The 14,773-nt window shown below is 38.9% G+C and overlaps 1 protein-coding gene across 2 annotated transcripts in view; it reads left to right on the forward strand.

Annotated features, from left to right (window-relative positions):
• The first annotated feature begins 653 nt into the window (after window positions 1-653).
• The window catches only part of MINDY3 (MINDY lysine 48 deubiquitinase 3), a 50,534-nt gene continuing 36,414 nt past the window's right edge, over window positions 654-14,773 (forward strand). Inside the window, exons 1-5 of one of the 2 annotated variants that reach the window (XM_035545358.1) lie at window positions 654-866; window positions 8,944-9,023; window positions 9,881-9,938; window positions 10,824-10,997; window positions 14,637-14,688. In XM_035545358.1, coding sequence (XP_035401251.1) covers window positions 770-866; window positions 8,944-9,023; window positions 9,881-9,938; window positions 10,824-10,997; window positions 14,637-14,688 — 461 coding nt within the window. In that variant the 5' untranslated portion in view covers window positions 654-769. Of the gene's footprint in view, window positions 867-7,211; window positions 7,290-8,943; window positions 9,024-9,880; window positions 9,939-10,823; window positions 10,998-14,636; window positions 14,689-14,773 lie in introns of those variants that run through there. The other variant, XM_035545359.2, reaches the window with a different exon arrangement.

A 14,773-nucleotide genomic window follows, 5' to 3' on the forward strand; every position in this document is an offset into this window, starting at 1 on the left:
AATCATACGGCTGTCTTCACTCATCATTTCAAGTGATTGTATGAATTTAGGTAAGAGAGCTGTTTCTAAACCAGTAAAAATATTTAAGATACTCATGCAAACACTGCATTGTACCTATGCATCAGGTTGGTGCTTCCACAGAACTTATGCATAAAGAAATCTCTGTGAATACGTTAGTAGTCTGACTGAACTCCACAGCTCCCTTGGCACACCCAGCCCACATGCAAGACTACGACTCTTCACACTGACCGCCGTTTTCTTTGTTTCTATGATTCTGTGATATTAAGCCTTAAAGCCTTATTCAGGCATTGAAACGGGTTGCCCGGGGAGGTGGTGGTGTCACCCTCCCTAGGGGTGTTTAAGGAAAGGTTGGACGTGGTGCTTAGGGACATGGTTTAGCGGGTGACACTGGTGGTAGGGGATGGTTGGACCAGATGATCATGGAGGTCTTTCCAACCCCAATGATTCTGTGACTAAAAGGCCGCCCCCCAACACCGCCCCTCACACAGCAACGGCCGCCAAAAGGCACCGCGCGCACCCCCCCCCTTCCCCTCCCCCTTCCAGCACCGGGGGCTGCTGGGCAGGCGGAAAAGAAGCAGCGGCGCATGCGCGGCCCCCAGCGCCCGCCCGCCCCGCCCTCCCGGCGCGGCCCGGCCCCGGCCCCTCCCCTACGCAGGGGCCGCCGCCGCCGGCAGCCGCCGCCTCGCCCGCCCGGCCCCGGGGCCGCCGCCGCCCCCTTCGCCCCCCTTCCCCCTCCCCTGTCCCCGTCATGTCCGAGGCGGCCCAGGAGCTTGTCCAGCTGGTGTGGGGCAAGAAAGCCGGGCCCCGCGGGCTGGCCGACACCATCTTCTGCCGCTGGGCGCAAGGTAGCTCCCTCCCTCCCTCCTTCCCTCCCTGTCTGTCCGTGTGTCCGTCCGTGTGTCCGTCCGTCTGTCCTCACAGCCCTGCCTGGCTGCCCGGGGGGTGGCCGGGGAAGGAGGAGGCTGTGGCGTGGTGGTAAATGATGCAGCAGTTTCGCTTGGGAAAGAAGTTTGGGGTTTGGGGTGTTGTTTTTTTTTATGTTTTTTTTTTTTTTTATTATTATTATTTTTTGTCCGCTCGGTCGCCTTCTGCCTCAAATCTCCAAGGGAGCTGAAAGGAGGAGGGATAGAAACCCGTTTCTCGCATCATTTTTTTTTCAAAAACCTTCCTTACGCCTGTTCCCAAGGGCATATTGCTCCTTTATTCCCCACAGCTTTTGGAAACGGGAAGGCTAACTTGCCTTTTTTCCTCCAAAAAAAACATGGGAGCCCCAAATAGGCTCCCCAGATGTGGGGATTGGCTTGGGACGGAGTCCCCCTGGCTGTTTATTTATGTATTTCCTAATGGGTTCTCTGGCAGTTGGAGCAGGTGCAGATCGTCCCCAGGAGGTGGCCAGAGATAAAGCAGCAATAACCGTGGCTCCTGGGGGCTTTGCAGTGTGATTTTTCTGTATGTAAATTACACAACCTACGCGTAATTTCTTCTCGGTGCAGATTTTCTGGTGCCATTTCAGAACTACGATCGAAAGGTGTAATCCAGAGACTTGCTGGTAAAAGTGGTATTCAGACAATCAGTCTCTGGTACCAAAATTGGTACCAACAAATTATTCTCTCTTTACTGGTAATGTTAGTTTACCTAAACTGATATTTTTAGGACAGCTTGTTCATAAATGGAGTTTCAGCAGTTTCAAAATGTGTTGAACTGTGTGTTGTAATGCCCCAGACTTGCGCTCCTGTGAAGGATTAATGGAAAGGCCTCTCGTGGCCTTTGGTGGCTCCTGGGAAGAAGCTCTTATCTCCTGTCTTTCCATCTGTCCTTAAGCAAAGTCCCATAACTGTACTGTGTAGCGTTTCTGCTCCCTTCGCTATATTCTGTTTAGTATAATCAGTTTCATATAGTAAAAGCACAGGACAGCAGGTTAGTGTGATGTTTGGAGTCCCCGTGCTGAGAAAAAAAGTCAGTCTCAGTCTACTATGGTGTATAGCTACATAATACCTTTACCAACTTTAAATTTCCATCTTGAAAAGGTACTGCACTGTTTTCCTGCTGCCAAGGAGTCTTGTGAACATTGACTTACCAAGATAAAGCTTGATTTTCGTGTGTATGTGTATATGTATATATATATATATATACATACACACTTATTTCCACAGCCTTCGAAGTTGAGAGGGACTCTTGTTTTGCATCAGTTGTGCAAAAGTTACCAAAGACATATAAATGATGTTTGCCTAAAATAACTGGTTTGAGTTTTTTTTGTATGTGTTTTTTCTTGTTGCTGCTTGTGGGTGTTTTGTTTTTTTGGTTGGTTGGCTTTGGGTTTTTGTGTTTCAGAGTGTAGCGACAGCACTGGTGTTTATTTCAGATACTTTCTGAATATGAATCTTTCTCATACTCTTTGGAAGTTGAGAGCTGTAACTTACATTTAGAAAGGAAAATAAGTAGTAGGGAGGGTGTAGAGGAATGTAAGACTCAAACCAGTCGGTTTCTTAGTAAAGATAGCAGTGTTCTGGGAAACCTAGTCATGCACAAAACTCGCTTAACCATTGTATGCGTTTGGTCAAAACTAAGATCAACTGATCCACGGTGAGTTAGCAGAACAGACCTGGCTAATGCGGATATGTTGTCTGAAGTTAGTGACAGTTCAAAACTTAGACGTAATTCCTGCAGTTTGTTGCGTTGGCGACTTGAAACACGTTGTCTTGGTTCCAGACCTCACAGAGGCATAACCGCAAAGCTGTTACTGTGTTTGAATTTTCTCTGTGGTGGTGTTTGTTGTTGGTTTTTCCCAAGGAAAATCTTTGTGTGTTTGCAGCAGAAGTTGCCGTGTGAACACTGTGAGTCCCACTCACCAGAATCCTCAAAGTGGGCGCAGAGGAATATGGAGCAAAGGCTTGGTCTGCACTTCAGTGTTTACTGGTATAGATATGGGGACTTGAGAAGCAGGTAGGAGGAGGGCTGAACCCTAAATAACCATACCTGCAATAGGAGCAATTTTTTCTTTGATCCAGGAGACAGACTCCATTCACAAAGCTGCTGTGCAGATCAGCAGATACGTAACTGGGAATGTCTGGCAGGTTTAACTGCAACAGCATTTCAGAATGACCTAAGCTGTTTTCTCACTGGCCTTTGGGGAAAAGGACATGGAACTGTCTTTTCAAAACAATTGCTTAACTTCAAAAGCATAGCATGAGGGTATTAATACTACAATTTATGCATATATGTATAACATACGATGGAAATAGGTCTGTTTTATCCAGATCCCCTTCTAACTTCCTTCCATGTTGAGAGCTGGATGAGTAGTTTGCCAGCTTTCCTTTTTGTTCTACCTTTTTCTTTTCTAGGTTTCCATGTTTTTACATACCAGGAACTCTTTGGACTGGTCTAGTATATTTAAACATCACCAGATTGGCTTTTATTGCATCCTTGGTTGAGGAGCTACCTCCTATCGCACTGCTTTTAAATCATTGGAGCTGTAATATCATTAGACCATGATCAAGTCGAGGTTACCAGGGAAAAATATTTTTTACCAGATAAGCACATGTATTTTTAAGGAAAAGTAAAGGGGAAAGGATTTGCTATTCTTTAAGCCTTAAATAGAAGTAGCAATTTGAAGAGCGTGCCTTTAACTTAATAATTTGTAATTCACTTGGGTAATTGGAGAGGAGTAGTGCCTGTTATCTATGTAATTTTTTTTTTATTTTATAATTACTAGTTATGAAAACACATCTGCATTTCTGTCTGCTTTCTGTCTCTGTGAATTCCGTGTTAGTGCAAACAGTAAATCAGAAAGAAAAATACATTTTTCATAATATTTGCAGTTACGGTATAGACGGCTGTTGATCGTGCAAACAGGTGGAGGAAGCGGTTACACCTATTGTGCCAGCTCTACCTGCTTGTTACTGCTTGTCTGCCTCTCCAAGTCGGTTGGTGGAACTGTTGTTGAAGCTCCTGCTTTATTAATGCCTGCCAAAGCAAAAATAAACCCTGGTGGGTGGTTCTTGAGTTATGGTCTGGGGACTGCTTCTAAGGCTTCTGTAAAAGTAAAAAGAAGCCAAACCTGCCGCCAGGAATTGGTACATCGTGCGAAAAAGTATTGAGGTTTTCAAATCAACAAGTACTGTAAAGTACTGACCTGAAACTTCAGTTTAAACAGAAAATGTTGCTAGTTCAGCCAGTAGGAAGTGGTTTTTTATTAGCACAAGCAATACCTCTAAGTTTGAGAGAACAGTAGCTTTTGGGAAAAACAACAGGGACGTTCTGCTTGAGAACAGCCACCTAACACTTTAGGCAAGAGAAATTTCTTTTCTTGATTTTATGTTTGTTGACCTTTTTTCTCCCCTTGGAGTGGCAGATTTGTTTTGGGGCAGTGATCCTGTCTTTACAGACCAAGTAACCACATCTTGCTGTTTTGAACAGCAACTGAAAGACGGTCAAATCCCTTTCTGCTCTGTGAGATTTAATTTCTTTATTTCACACCCTTCTGTAACAGAGTTGTCTTAAAAATAACGGATAAATTCTGACGAATGCGAATGCCTTTGTGAAGTAATGGCCTGGGGAACAGCCAGAGCGCTTGCATAATTGAGATGGGGAAGGATCAGAGAGGCTCTGCACTGGCAGAAGGTTAGCGCTGCCTGAGCTGTGGGTTCCTGCTTCACAGGAAATTTCCTTCATTTGGTTCCAGTATAAGTGAAACTGAACCCAAAATTTCTTGAAATTTCTCCAACTAGGACTTCCCTAAGTTTTGTGTCTGTCCAGTATTATGGATGGTGTTGCCAATTTCTCCTATTTTAGCGAACTTCATTTTGTACCAGAAGGAGGAAATCAGACACGCCATGAGGCTTGCTGATTGAAAGGTTAGGCTTTGGGGTGGCAGTGCCGTTTTTCGAGGGACTGTTGGACTCATTATGTGTAAGGTACAGCCCTTTTGGCACTGTTAAACTGGAAGGGAAATAGAATATATCAATGACTGCCCAAAAACAGGGTGTGAACATGTATATTAAATTAAGTTAATGAGAAGATTGTATTCTCTGGCCAAAAGGCATAGTGGTTAATGTAGTTGAATGTAGATGTAGTAAGAACTTCAAATGCCCTGTAACACAATTTTCTAAATAGTAAACCCTAAAACTCTATTGCTGCCTGGGTCCAAAGAGGAAAATCAGAAGAGGTATTGCTCATACTGTAAGGATGTGGTACAAGCAAGACCATTCCCTTCTCTCGATAAGGGTGACAGTCTTAACAAAAATAAAAGCTCTTGAGGAGGGCTCACATAGGAAAAAATACACATTTATTGAAATACAAAAGTTTCACAGGGCTCTATTTTTGACAGAGGTGGAGAAAGGCGGGCAGGTTGGGACCTTACCTTGTTTTCTGGCAGGTCCTTGCCCAATGTAACGGCAGCTTGCCAGGTAGTTTGGGTACTTTCCTCAAACCCTTCCAGGGCATCCTGGCTCCTTACCCGCAACCCAGTAAGTAGAGGTTTTTTGTGGTACTGCGGTAGTAAATTCTCATTTCTTTTTGTATGTAAGAATTTTTTTTTTTTTTCAGCAAAGAAAATTTCAGAAGTTTAAATTAACAATGTAGCTTCAAAACCCAAAGCCGTATGCAAAATGTGCATTACCATTCTACATTTGTCTTTAGAGAAAGGATGAAACATTAAGACGTTGCAAACCTTGTACTTTGGTAATAACAGGTTATTCTACTGGTCCTGTCAGGCAGTTCTTACATCCCCCAAAAGAGAGGAATACAGTACTCTGGTGAGAGAAGAGGCCAGCTCCGCAGAGAATAGCACAAAAAATGAATAGCACAGTATCTTTGTAGTTAGACTGGGTCAGTGATGGAACAAATTGTTTTTTCTGATGTGGTTAAGGCCACGTGCTCTTTAGCTTCTCCTCTTCTCCCCTTTATTCAGCTAGAATTGGTTCGTGCACAGGGTGAAAGCACTGAAGGTATATACCACATCCTTTGTGAAATGACACTTACTGGTGTCTGTAGTGGCATGGATGTAAGATATACATATATATATAGATAGATAGATATTAGAAATAGACAGTAAAGTATGCACAAAGTGGTGCGGTGATCAGAATAGAAAAATCAATGTTTTTTATAGTGCTTTGGGCCATGATGTGGTGTATTGGATAGAAGACAATTATGTGTAACTAAGTCATATGTTTGTTTTGGCAAAATGTACGTAGAAGAGTTGAGGATTATCTGTAAGAAATATAAGCCTTGGTAAATGCCAAATTTGGGGAACTAAGGAGACAAACTTTCTTTTGTGTGGTTAGTAGTGAATAAAGGATATGAAGACAAATCTGCAAATGGCATAGTCGGTGTAACAGAAAATATTGGTGGCATTGATTACTGGCAGCAATCTAAATCGACTGTTGTTGCTGTTCTCCACAGCCAAAAGGATACAGCAGGGCAGTGGTGTTGGGGGGGAAGGAAAGGGGGAGGTCAATGGAACAGTTGCTAGGATTATAAACAGCAATGAAAAAAAGTAATCATTTCTCACGGGCAAATTATCATAATGGTATTTATGAATAAAGACAGGGAGATAGGAAAAAAAAAGATTATTTCAGCTGTGTTACATCTCTTGCTTTTAAGGTTTAATCTTGAGTGAAAGGAGCTGTATGAGAGAAATAACTTGTTGAGAGTGACAGTAAGTCGAAATTGGGCTGGATCAGAGATGCTGGTCTTAGCTGGTAGATTACAAGGTGGCTAGGCCATTCCTGTGAATCATTAGGAAAAGCGTGGGGGACTGCCCAAGATGTGATCACTATGCAAAAAAAGCAAGGAGATGTGATTGCAAGCTGAGGTAGATTTGAACCCACTTGGACTTCAGACTGCTGGTTTCTGAAATTTTACCTAAGTTGACTTTAGATTTTGTAGAAGTTTAGAAAATTTAGAAAAAAAATTTAGAAAATTTAGTTTAGAAGTTTAGAAAACAAGACCAAAACTCCAAAGCCCCTTTTTTTGCTAGGCAGATTTCGGAAGGTTGACAGTTATTAAGGAATAAGCAGCGTCTAGCTAAAAAGAAAATGTTTGCATGTTGTTTTTTTTTTTTTCCTAGGGTTGTATTCTGTCAAATTCTGCATAACAGCAGTTTTGCATCATCTATCCCATATTTCCCTCTGATTGATGACACTTCATTTTCTTTACTTCTAGGAGATGGTTTTCAAAAACGGGCAGGGTAAGCAGCAACAGTTTGTGCTTTCTGTAAGACCCCTGAAGAAAGCGAAACAAACTCAGGATTTCCTAAGTGTGCTTTAATGGTACCGTGTCCAAGTATGTTTTTTCACTGCAGTGGCTAAATCATTAAAACAACTAAAAATGTTGCAGTGTGCTTGGATGGCATGTAATAATGCTTCAAAGTAGAAGAAAACTAAAGTTTTAATACGGATAAGTGTGATTGTTGAAATGGCTGGTGATACTTCTTGTTAGGGCATGTTAACGGGGGAATGAAATCACACTAGGGCAAACTTTGAAGTACGGATTAATGCAGCATCACTGCTAAATTTGGTGATGCTGGATCTAACTTAGTAGGCGTGACAAGCAGCTGAGACTTGGATATTAAAGGACATCATTGTAATGCACATGTGCACATTTGGTTAAAAAAAAAAAGTCGCAGCCTCCCTGTCAGATACAGGGGAAGGCCCACTTTTGAAGAGCTATGGCTACGCTGATCTGTCTCATTTTTTTTTCACACTGTTGTTGAATAGCTGCCATTTCTGTGCTGAATCTGGCCTCACAGACATAACGGTAGTCCTTCCTTGTGCTGCTTGGGATGAGGTACCTGTCCTGCAGAAGTACTGAAGTCTGCACTGGGAGGGACAGGTTCCCCAAGTTCAAATTCACATCTAGGAGTTGGGGACACTTCTGATGCGGCAGGGTGTAATGATACAGAGTAGGGGAAAGGAGAAACTGTGGGAAATATGTGCTGAATATTCTGCTGAGACTGGCACTGCTGAGAAAATATGCATGTGTATCCCTTTTTCTTCCTGTCCCCACTTGCTTACGTTTGCTGGTTAGTTGCTGACTACAGTTGCATGGCTTCTAGATTGTAATGAACTAGAGTCACTTTAGCACAATGCTACTAGAACTTAAATAATGCAAAATGCTGCTCACTGTGAGTTGTTATGCATCAGCTTCATTGAGGTAATTGTGTATATGCTTTTATCTATGAGAAATGCAAGCTACGAATCAACAACTGTTGAAGAGAAGTTTAAGAGCAAAGTGATAAATAATTCTGCAATAGTGGCTCAAGCATTTGCTCTATTATGTGACTGTAAAATAATTCTGACTTCAAAGATGGAGGGGGAAAATAGGTAATCTTGCATCTTGATAGATACAGTGTATCTACTGCAAAACACTACCAGTAAGAAGTTTGTTTCTGTGGTTACAAGTGAATATTTGAGTTACTCAACCTATTTCAACCTCAATAGGAAGCACTGATAGGCCGAAAATGAGATCAGTGAGAGGCGTAACATGTTCTTCATAGAGAATAGAAATGCATTATACGTGTTCAGTGAAGCTCCGAAGGTGACTTTTTTACATATGCAGGACAAAAATATCACTTACAAACAAATTTTAGTTGATTAGTAAGAAATAATAAATTAAAAATTGTATTAAGTGTTTAGCCGCACATACTCCAGTGACAGTTTTACTGTTAAAAAAAAAAAAAAAACTCTAGCAGTTGTCATGATGTGATTGTTGAGATATATTCATTTTTCTATTCACCTGTTACCATCTTTTTATCTTTTCAGATAGTTTAACCACGTTCTGCTGCATGATAGGGGAAAAAAAAATCTTGAAAACTTGTTTGATCTTTAAAAGTTAATAAATCAAATGTTCTTTCTTTTAGGGAAGGAATATATATAAATGATTGCTTATATATTTCACTAAATACCATCATCTTTCATTTGACAGGATTTGTCTTCAGTGAATCCGAATCAACTGCGTTAGAGCAATTTGAAGGTGGCCCTTGTGCAGTGATTGCACCAGTACAGGTAAGATGCATTTATTACAGGAATTATTAAGATTAATAAGCCCAAATTTTGTTCTGTTCTCAATGTATGTGGATCTGAAATACCAAAAGTAATTGTAAATCAGCTAATTTCATAATTACAGTATGGAGGAAACCAATATTCAGCACAAGATAAGGCAGAGCTGATCTCATTCTGAGCTGTGTGTGCCAAATGGGATTCGTTTGAGGAGGTACAGCGGGATGAACCAAGGAGAGGCAACTTTAAAATGGGGAATGCAAGATGAAGGGGAAAAGTAAAAGATTAGATAGAAATGAAATCTTAATACTTTCTTTTCTGTCAAATTCCTTGACCTTAAGAAGAGCAGTACCTGTGTCAAAGTTTTTTTATAGGCATTGTGGTTATTTGAGCAATGTTGGTGTTAATGAAAAGCAAAGCAGGGATGTAGACATATATAGGTTTTCTTTAATGTGATCTTCAACTTACAACTTGTAATGGTTGAATCAGTGCGTTTTGGAAATACTCAAAGAATTTTTGATCTCTGACTAGCGTTGTCTTGTACTCCTCAGTTATATGTTGCAAAATATTTGTGCCTCCAATACTGTAGTCCCATGGGTCTGGAGCTGTTTAAATATGTACTCTGTGAATTGAAAGTATAGTTTAGGTTCAGACTCAATAAGGTTGAACTTAAGGCCACGTTTGTAGTTACTTTGAATGGGAGAAATCAGTAAAACAGTCCAGACTTAGGTCTCTTCCTGAGTGGTGACGTGCTTGAAGCTTTTCTAATAGCATGCAAAAATGCTTTGATATAGAGCTTGTGATGAAATGTAAAACTTAATTGTCATGAATTTTAATAATTATTTGATGCTTTGATATCAAAGGCATTCCTCTTGAAGAGGCTTTTTGCCAGCGAAAAGTCTACTTGGAGAGACTGTCCAGGTACTGAGACCTCTTTTTCTCTTTTTTTTAATTATTCATAAATCAAGCCATAATACAAATTTTTGTTCTTGTAGTAAAATAAATAATTTTGTAATTAAATAATAGTAAATAAAACATTTACATGTTCTATTAATATATTTAAGTGTTCTCCTGTGCCATCTACGTGGCATGAAGTATGTATACTATGTTTTATGATAGAATGGTTTGGGTTGGAAGGGGTAATTAAAGGTCATCTAGGCTGCCCACCACTGTCATAGGCAGGAACACCTTCCACTATATCGGGTTGCCCAAAGCCACATCCAACCTGACTTTGAACGTTTCCAATCATGGAGCATCCACAGCTTCTCTGGGCAACCTGTCCCAGTCTCTTGCCACCTTCATCATAAAAATAAATAAATTCCTTATATGTAATCTAAATCTACCCTCTTTAAGTTTAAAAACTATTGCTGCTCGTCCTGTCTCTACAAGCCCTAGGAAAGTCTTTGTCTATCTTACAAGCCCCCTTTATATGTTTAAAGGCTGTAATAATGTGTCTCTGGAGCCTTATCTTCTCCATGCTGAACAACCCCAACTCTCTCTAAACTCTAAATTCTTACTTGCAAGGTCCATGCCAGTCCACAGTACTTGTGTGTTTTATAAATATTTGATTAATTGAAATCTATTATTAGCAAAGGGAATGGGTTAGAAATCCTATTGAAACACAATACTCTGAAGACAGCTTTATAAGTCTTTGGTCCATTACAATCACAAAACAATGTTAATAAGATAAAATTAATAAGCTCACTTAATTATTCACATTATATTAATGTGGTTAAAAGATACTATTAGCATATATAAGGTACTGATTAGCAGCAATTGAACTCATGCAGGTTTCTGATTTTACAGAAGAAGAACAGAAGAACCTGCTCTGTCATACGTTATGTGATATTTTGGAAATGGCTTGCTCTGATAATTCTGAGTCATACTCTCTGGCAACATGGATAAGAGGAAAAACAACTGAAGAAACCGCTAGTATTTCTGAAAGTCCTGCAGAATCCAGTCGTCAAGAGGAACAACCTTGTAAGAAGAATTTCAGCTCTAAATTACCTATCACTTAGTGAAGTATTATATTGTTTTTGAGCGGCCACTGCTTTTTGTTAGTATACAGATAAGGGTTTTTGCCTTTGTAATTCCATTAGCAGTAGGAGATTTTTGTCTGTTTTAATTAGAGGCATCGGTCCTTTTCGTTGAAAGAAATGTGCTATCACTGGAGTTAATAAACGTGTGCGTCGTCTTGAATTTGAGCAATTTGACCAATCTTTTCACATTTGTTTTTGGAATTTATTGGGACCTGGTGTTACTTTAATTTGGAAAAATGTACGTGCTTCATAAAGCTGGAGGAATATTTCAACTTGTCACTTGCAGCTTTATTTCAGAAGAGCATTTATAAGAAACTCTTCAAATCTTAAACTGTTCTAAAATATTTTGGATTCCTTTGGGGAGAAGTAGCCTTTTGAAGTAGCAGAACAACTAAAGCAAATCACCTTCTTTTATTAATGGATTTTTTTGTAGGTTAGAATTTTTCATTTACCCTCTTTTTGCAAATGTCTTGATTTCTTCATCAGTTACTGACATGAAAGACCAAGCGAACATCACCTGTTGTGCTAAGATGCTGCATCCAGTCATATGTAACTACTGTGATGCCAGTAATGAGGAATTTTTTTGTGTGGATGTGATCATTGGGGATGTATTTATACATCATTTAGTAGGAAACATCTAACATGTTAAAAGTTAAGATTCTTTTTCTTTTAGTTTTTGTTCTCAATGTGCCCTTTGAGAAGTATGAAAAGCTCTTCACATGAGAACATGCTTATAAAGGTGCATCTTTTGACAGAAGATATCTGTTACTCACGTTTATGGTGTAATTACAAAGTAAGAATTACACAAGTAGATTTGTATGTGTGAAGCTAGCTAGAGCAATTAGTAGTGCTGGAACTCTTTATGGGACATGTCATCTTCATCTGTTCTCAAATGCTCTATGTGCTTTAGAAGGCTCAATCAGTAATAATTAAAATGTAACTTAATCGGAAAAAAAAAAAAAAAAACAACCCAAAAGGTCACCACATAAGAGTTCCAAAGTGAGGGTTTTTTATAAAGACAAAGTATTATTTAGAAAGTTGTATCTGCGCTTTTATGTTTTTGATTTTTTTTTAAATCTTCCTTTGAAAGATAAGGCAGTTGTAACTTTGAAATTTCCAATTTCTGTGGATTTTCCAGTTTGAAGAAAATGTGAGGCAGAGCCTAGCTATCAATAGGTTTCTTTTGCCCTTTTTGCCTTGTTCTAAAGAGATTTTAACTATAGCAAGTGTGTTCAGGGGGTCTCAATACTGACACTTACTGAACTAGTCCATTTTATTACATATGTACATTTTTCATATTTCTGTACAAGTCTACAATTTCTGCCTGACTTTGTCCTTAGTATCATGGAATGTGCTTAGGAAGAGCAGGTTACGTTTACTATGAGCAGTGAGCAGTCTGCTTTTGTCACGAATGCTAATATCCTTGATTGTACCTGAGTTCAGATATACTTAGTGTTTTCACTAGTTTCAGATATTCTTTAGTGTTTCCATTTTTCTTCTACATGCTGCTATTTTTCACTATAGAAGTAATTTCAGTTACTTGCCTGCTTAGGCTAGGAACAAAGATATGGATTACAGGGTGTTGTCAAAGATAAGGATAAGAAGGTATTGTTAATAATGTGGAATGGTACCATTGATAGTGCAAAGGAATACATTTTTCTTGCTTGGTTGCTATAATCAATAAAAAGAAGCAGGTTTTGTCATAGTTTGCAGGACTTAAAGAGATGGTGTAGGTTGGTGGTGCAGCATTACAGATGCAATTCCATGTGGCAGGCTAGTACTGTTTGGGAATTGCATATGGGGATATGTTTATGGTAAACCTGGAAATATGGTTAGTAACAACATCATAAAATATCATTCTAAAGAAATCCTATACAGTTGTAGCTTTCATACAGCTCGTGCTCTGTTGTTCTTTGTTCTTCTCCTCTCCAGTAAATACTGTCTTTATCCAACTTTGGGTTACATCTGCACTTCTCTGTAGGATTTCTACTTCTTTCCCTTTGTTTCAAACAGTAGTTTTTACCATTTCCATCTGCTCTGCAGTAACAGAATGAAACTGCCTATAATCTTGCTGTGTAAACAAAAGATGGATTCAAGCCCACTTGCTGAATACAGTAGCATTTTTCATCTGCTTTTGTGATGTATACTAGTGATTGTTGTTGGCCATGCATTGGCTGTAGTAGTGCGAGTTCCCAGGTTCAAAGATTGCTTTATATGATTGATTCCCTCTAATTTTCTGTTTACAAAGATGTGTGTTCTTCAGGAGGGGTTAATTCCTGTAGCATTTATAGCTTTTCATATAAAAACACTTTTACGTTAATAGGGGAAGTGGGTGGAAAGAAATCTGTTTGGAAATTTTCTGCAATGTAGATGAGTATTTCATATTTTTCAAAAATGTCTTAAAATATTTTAAGTCTAGTTTTGGTCTTAGAAACCCAATTTTTGCAATTCCTCATAGTTGTAATTTTTAAAGGATTAAAAACTATCTGCTGCCGTATTCCTGAGGTGGAAAAAGAAATTACTGCTTGTAGAGTCAGTTATATTTGTATGTAGGCAAACCAAATGCACCCTTCAAAATAAACCAGGTATAAAATGCTATTACAAGGGAATTACTATGGGAAGAGCTGATCAGTAGTATTAACCGTGCTGGCTTCAGGTCTTTAATGAAGTATATGCAGTCAAATTCAATAGCTAGGTGATGAGACATTATTTAAAAACTTAGTAGTAAGTGGCCTTAATCAGAAGCAAGTCTGTTCGGAATATTATTCCGTTAGCAGGAAGATAAAGTCCTTATAGACGTCGAGGGCGCTGAAGACTTCTACAGTCGTCATATTTGAATGCCTATCAGAAACTGATAATTACACAATTAGCCCACTTTTAAAAGTTCATTTGACCTCCCTAGTTTGGAAGTGTTATGAGGGGAACAAAGGTATAAAGCCCGTGTTGAACTTGGGAAGACACTAAATGCTGTATTTTTTTTTTCTGTCTTGAAGGTAATATTTGAATGGTAATTTAACCATTATTAATATAAAATGGTGAAAAAACAATTTAGAAATAGAATGTGTAACACTTTATAGACTAATTCTACTTCATTTATGATATTTGAATAAGCATTAAAAGGGAAAAACAAAAATTTCAGTAATACAGATGTATACTTAAAGGAAAAAATACAGCTTTCCTACATTGATAAAAGGATCCAAATAATTGTGCTTGCTCTTCAAGGAAATAATACTTGTTGACCTGCAAAATTAAATCTATAGCATGCATATGCTTGATGACTTTGAGACAGTCATGATTTGTACAAAATCAACAGCTTGGCATTTGACAGATATTTTCAAGGCTATGCGATCCAGTGGCTTTGTGCTTTCAATAAATTGATTACTCCAAATAGTGTTCTCACTAATTTGTATGGTCTAAACTTAATGTTATGGTAAATTAGCTTTATACTAATCAGTTTAAAAAAAAAATTCAGGGGCAGGTTAAAAATTATAATTAATGCTTGAAAGTATACTAGCTTGCTGTGTGTATCTTGTGTCATTTTTTGCCATGTGTAGTGCTGAAAAGTGTCTCTTGTGTATAGCTGCCTTGGCTGTGGAAGAGCTTGGCTTTGAGCGATTTCATGCATTAATTCAGTAAGTAATATATTGGAACATTTAAAATACAATATTTTGAAATAACACTAATATTTACAGCCCTGAAAAAGCTTTGTTCAGAAGC

This window comes from Cygnus atratus, chromosome 2, assembly GCF_013377495.2.
Source record: "Cygnus atratus isolate AKBS03 ecotype Queensland, Australia chromosome 2, CAtr_DNAZoo_HiC_assembly, whole genome shotgun sequence".
Classification (NCBI taxonomy): domain Eukaryota; kingdom Metazoa; phylum Chordata; class Aves; order Anseriformes; family Anatidae; genus Cygnus; species Cygnus atratus.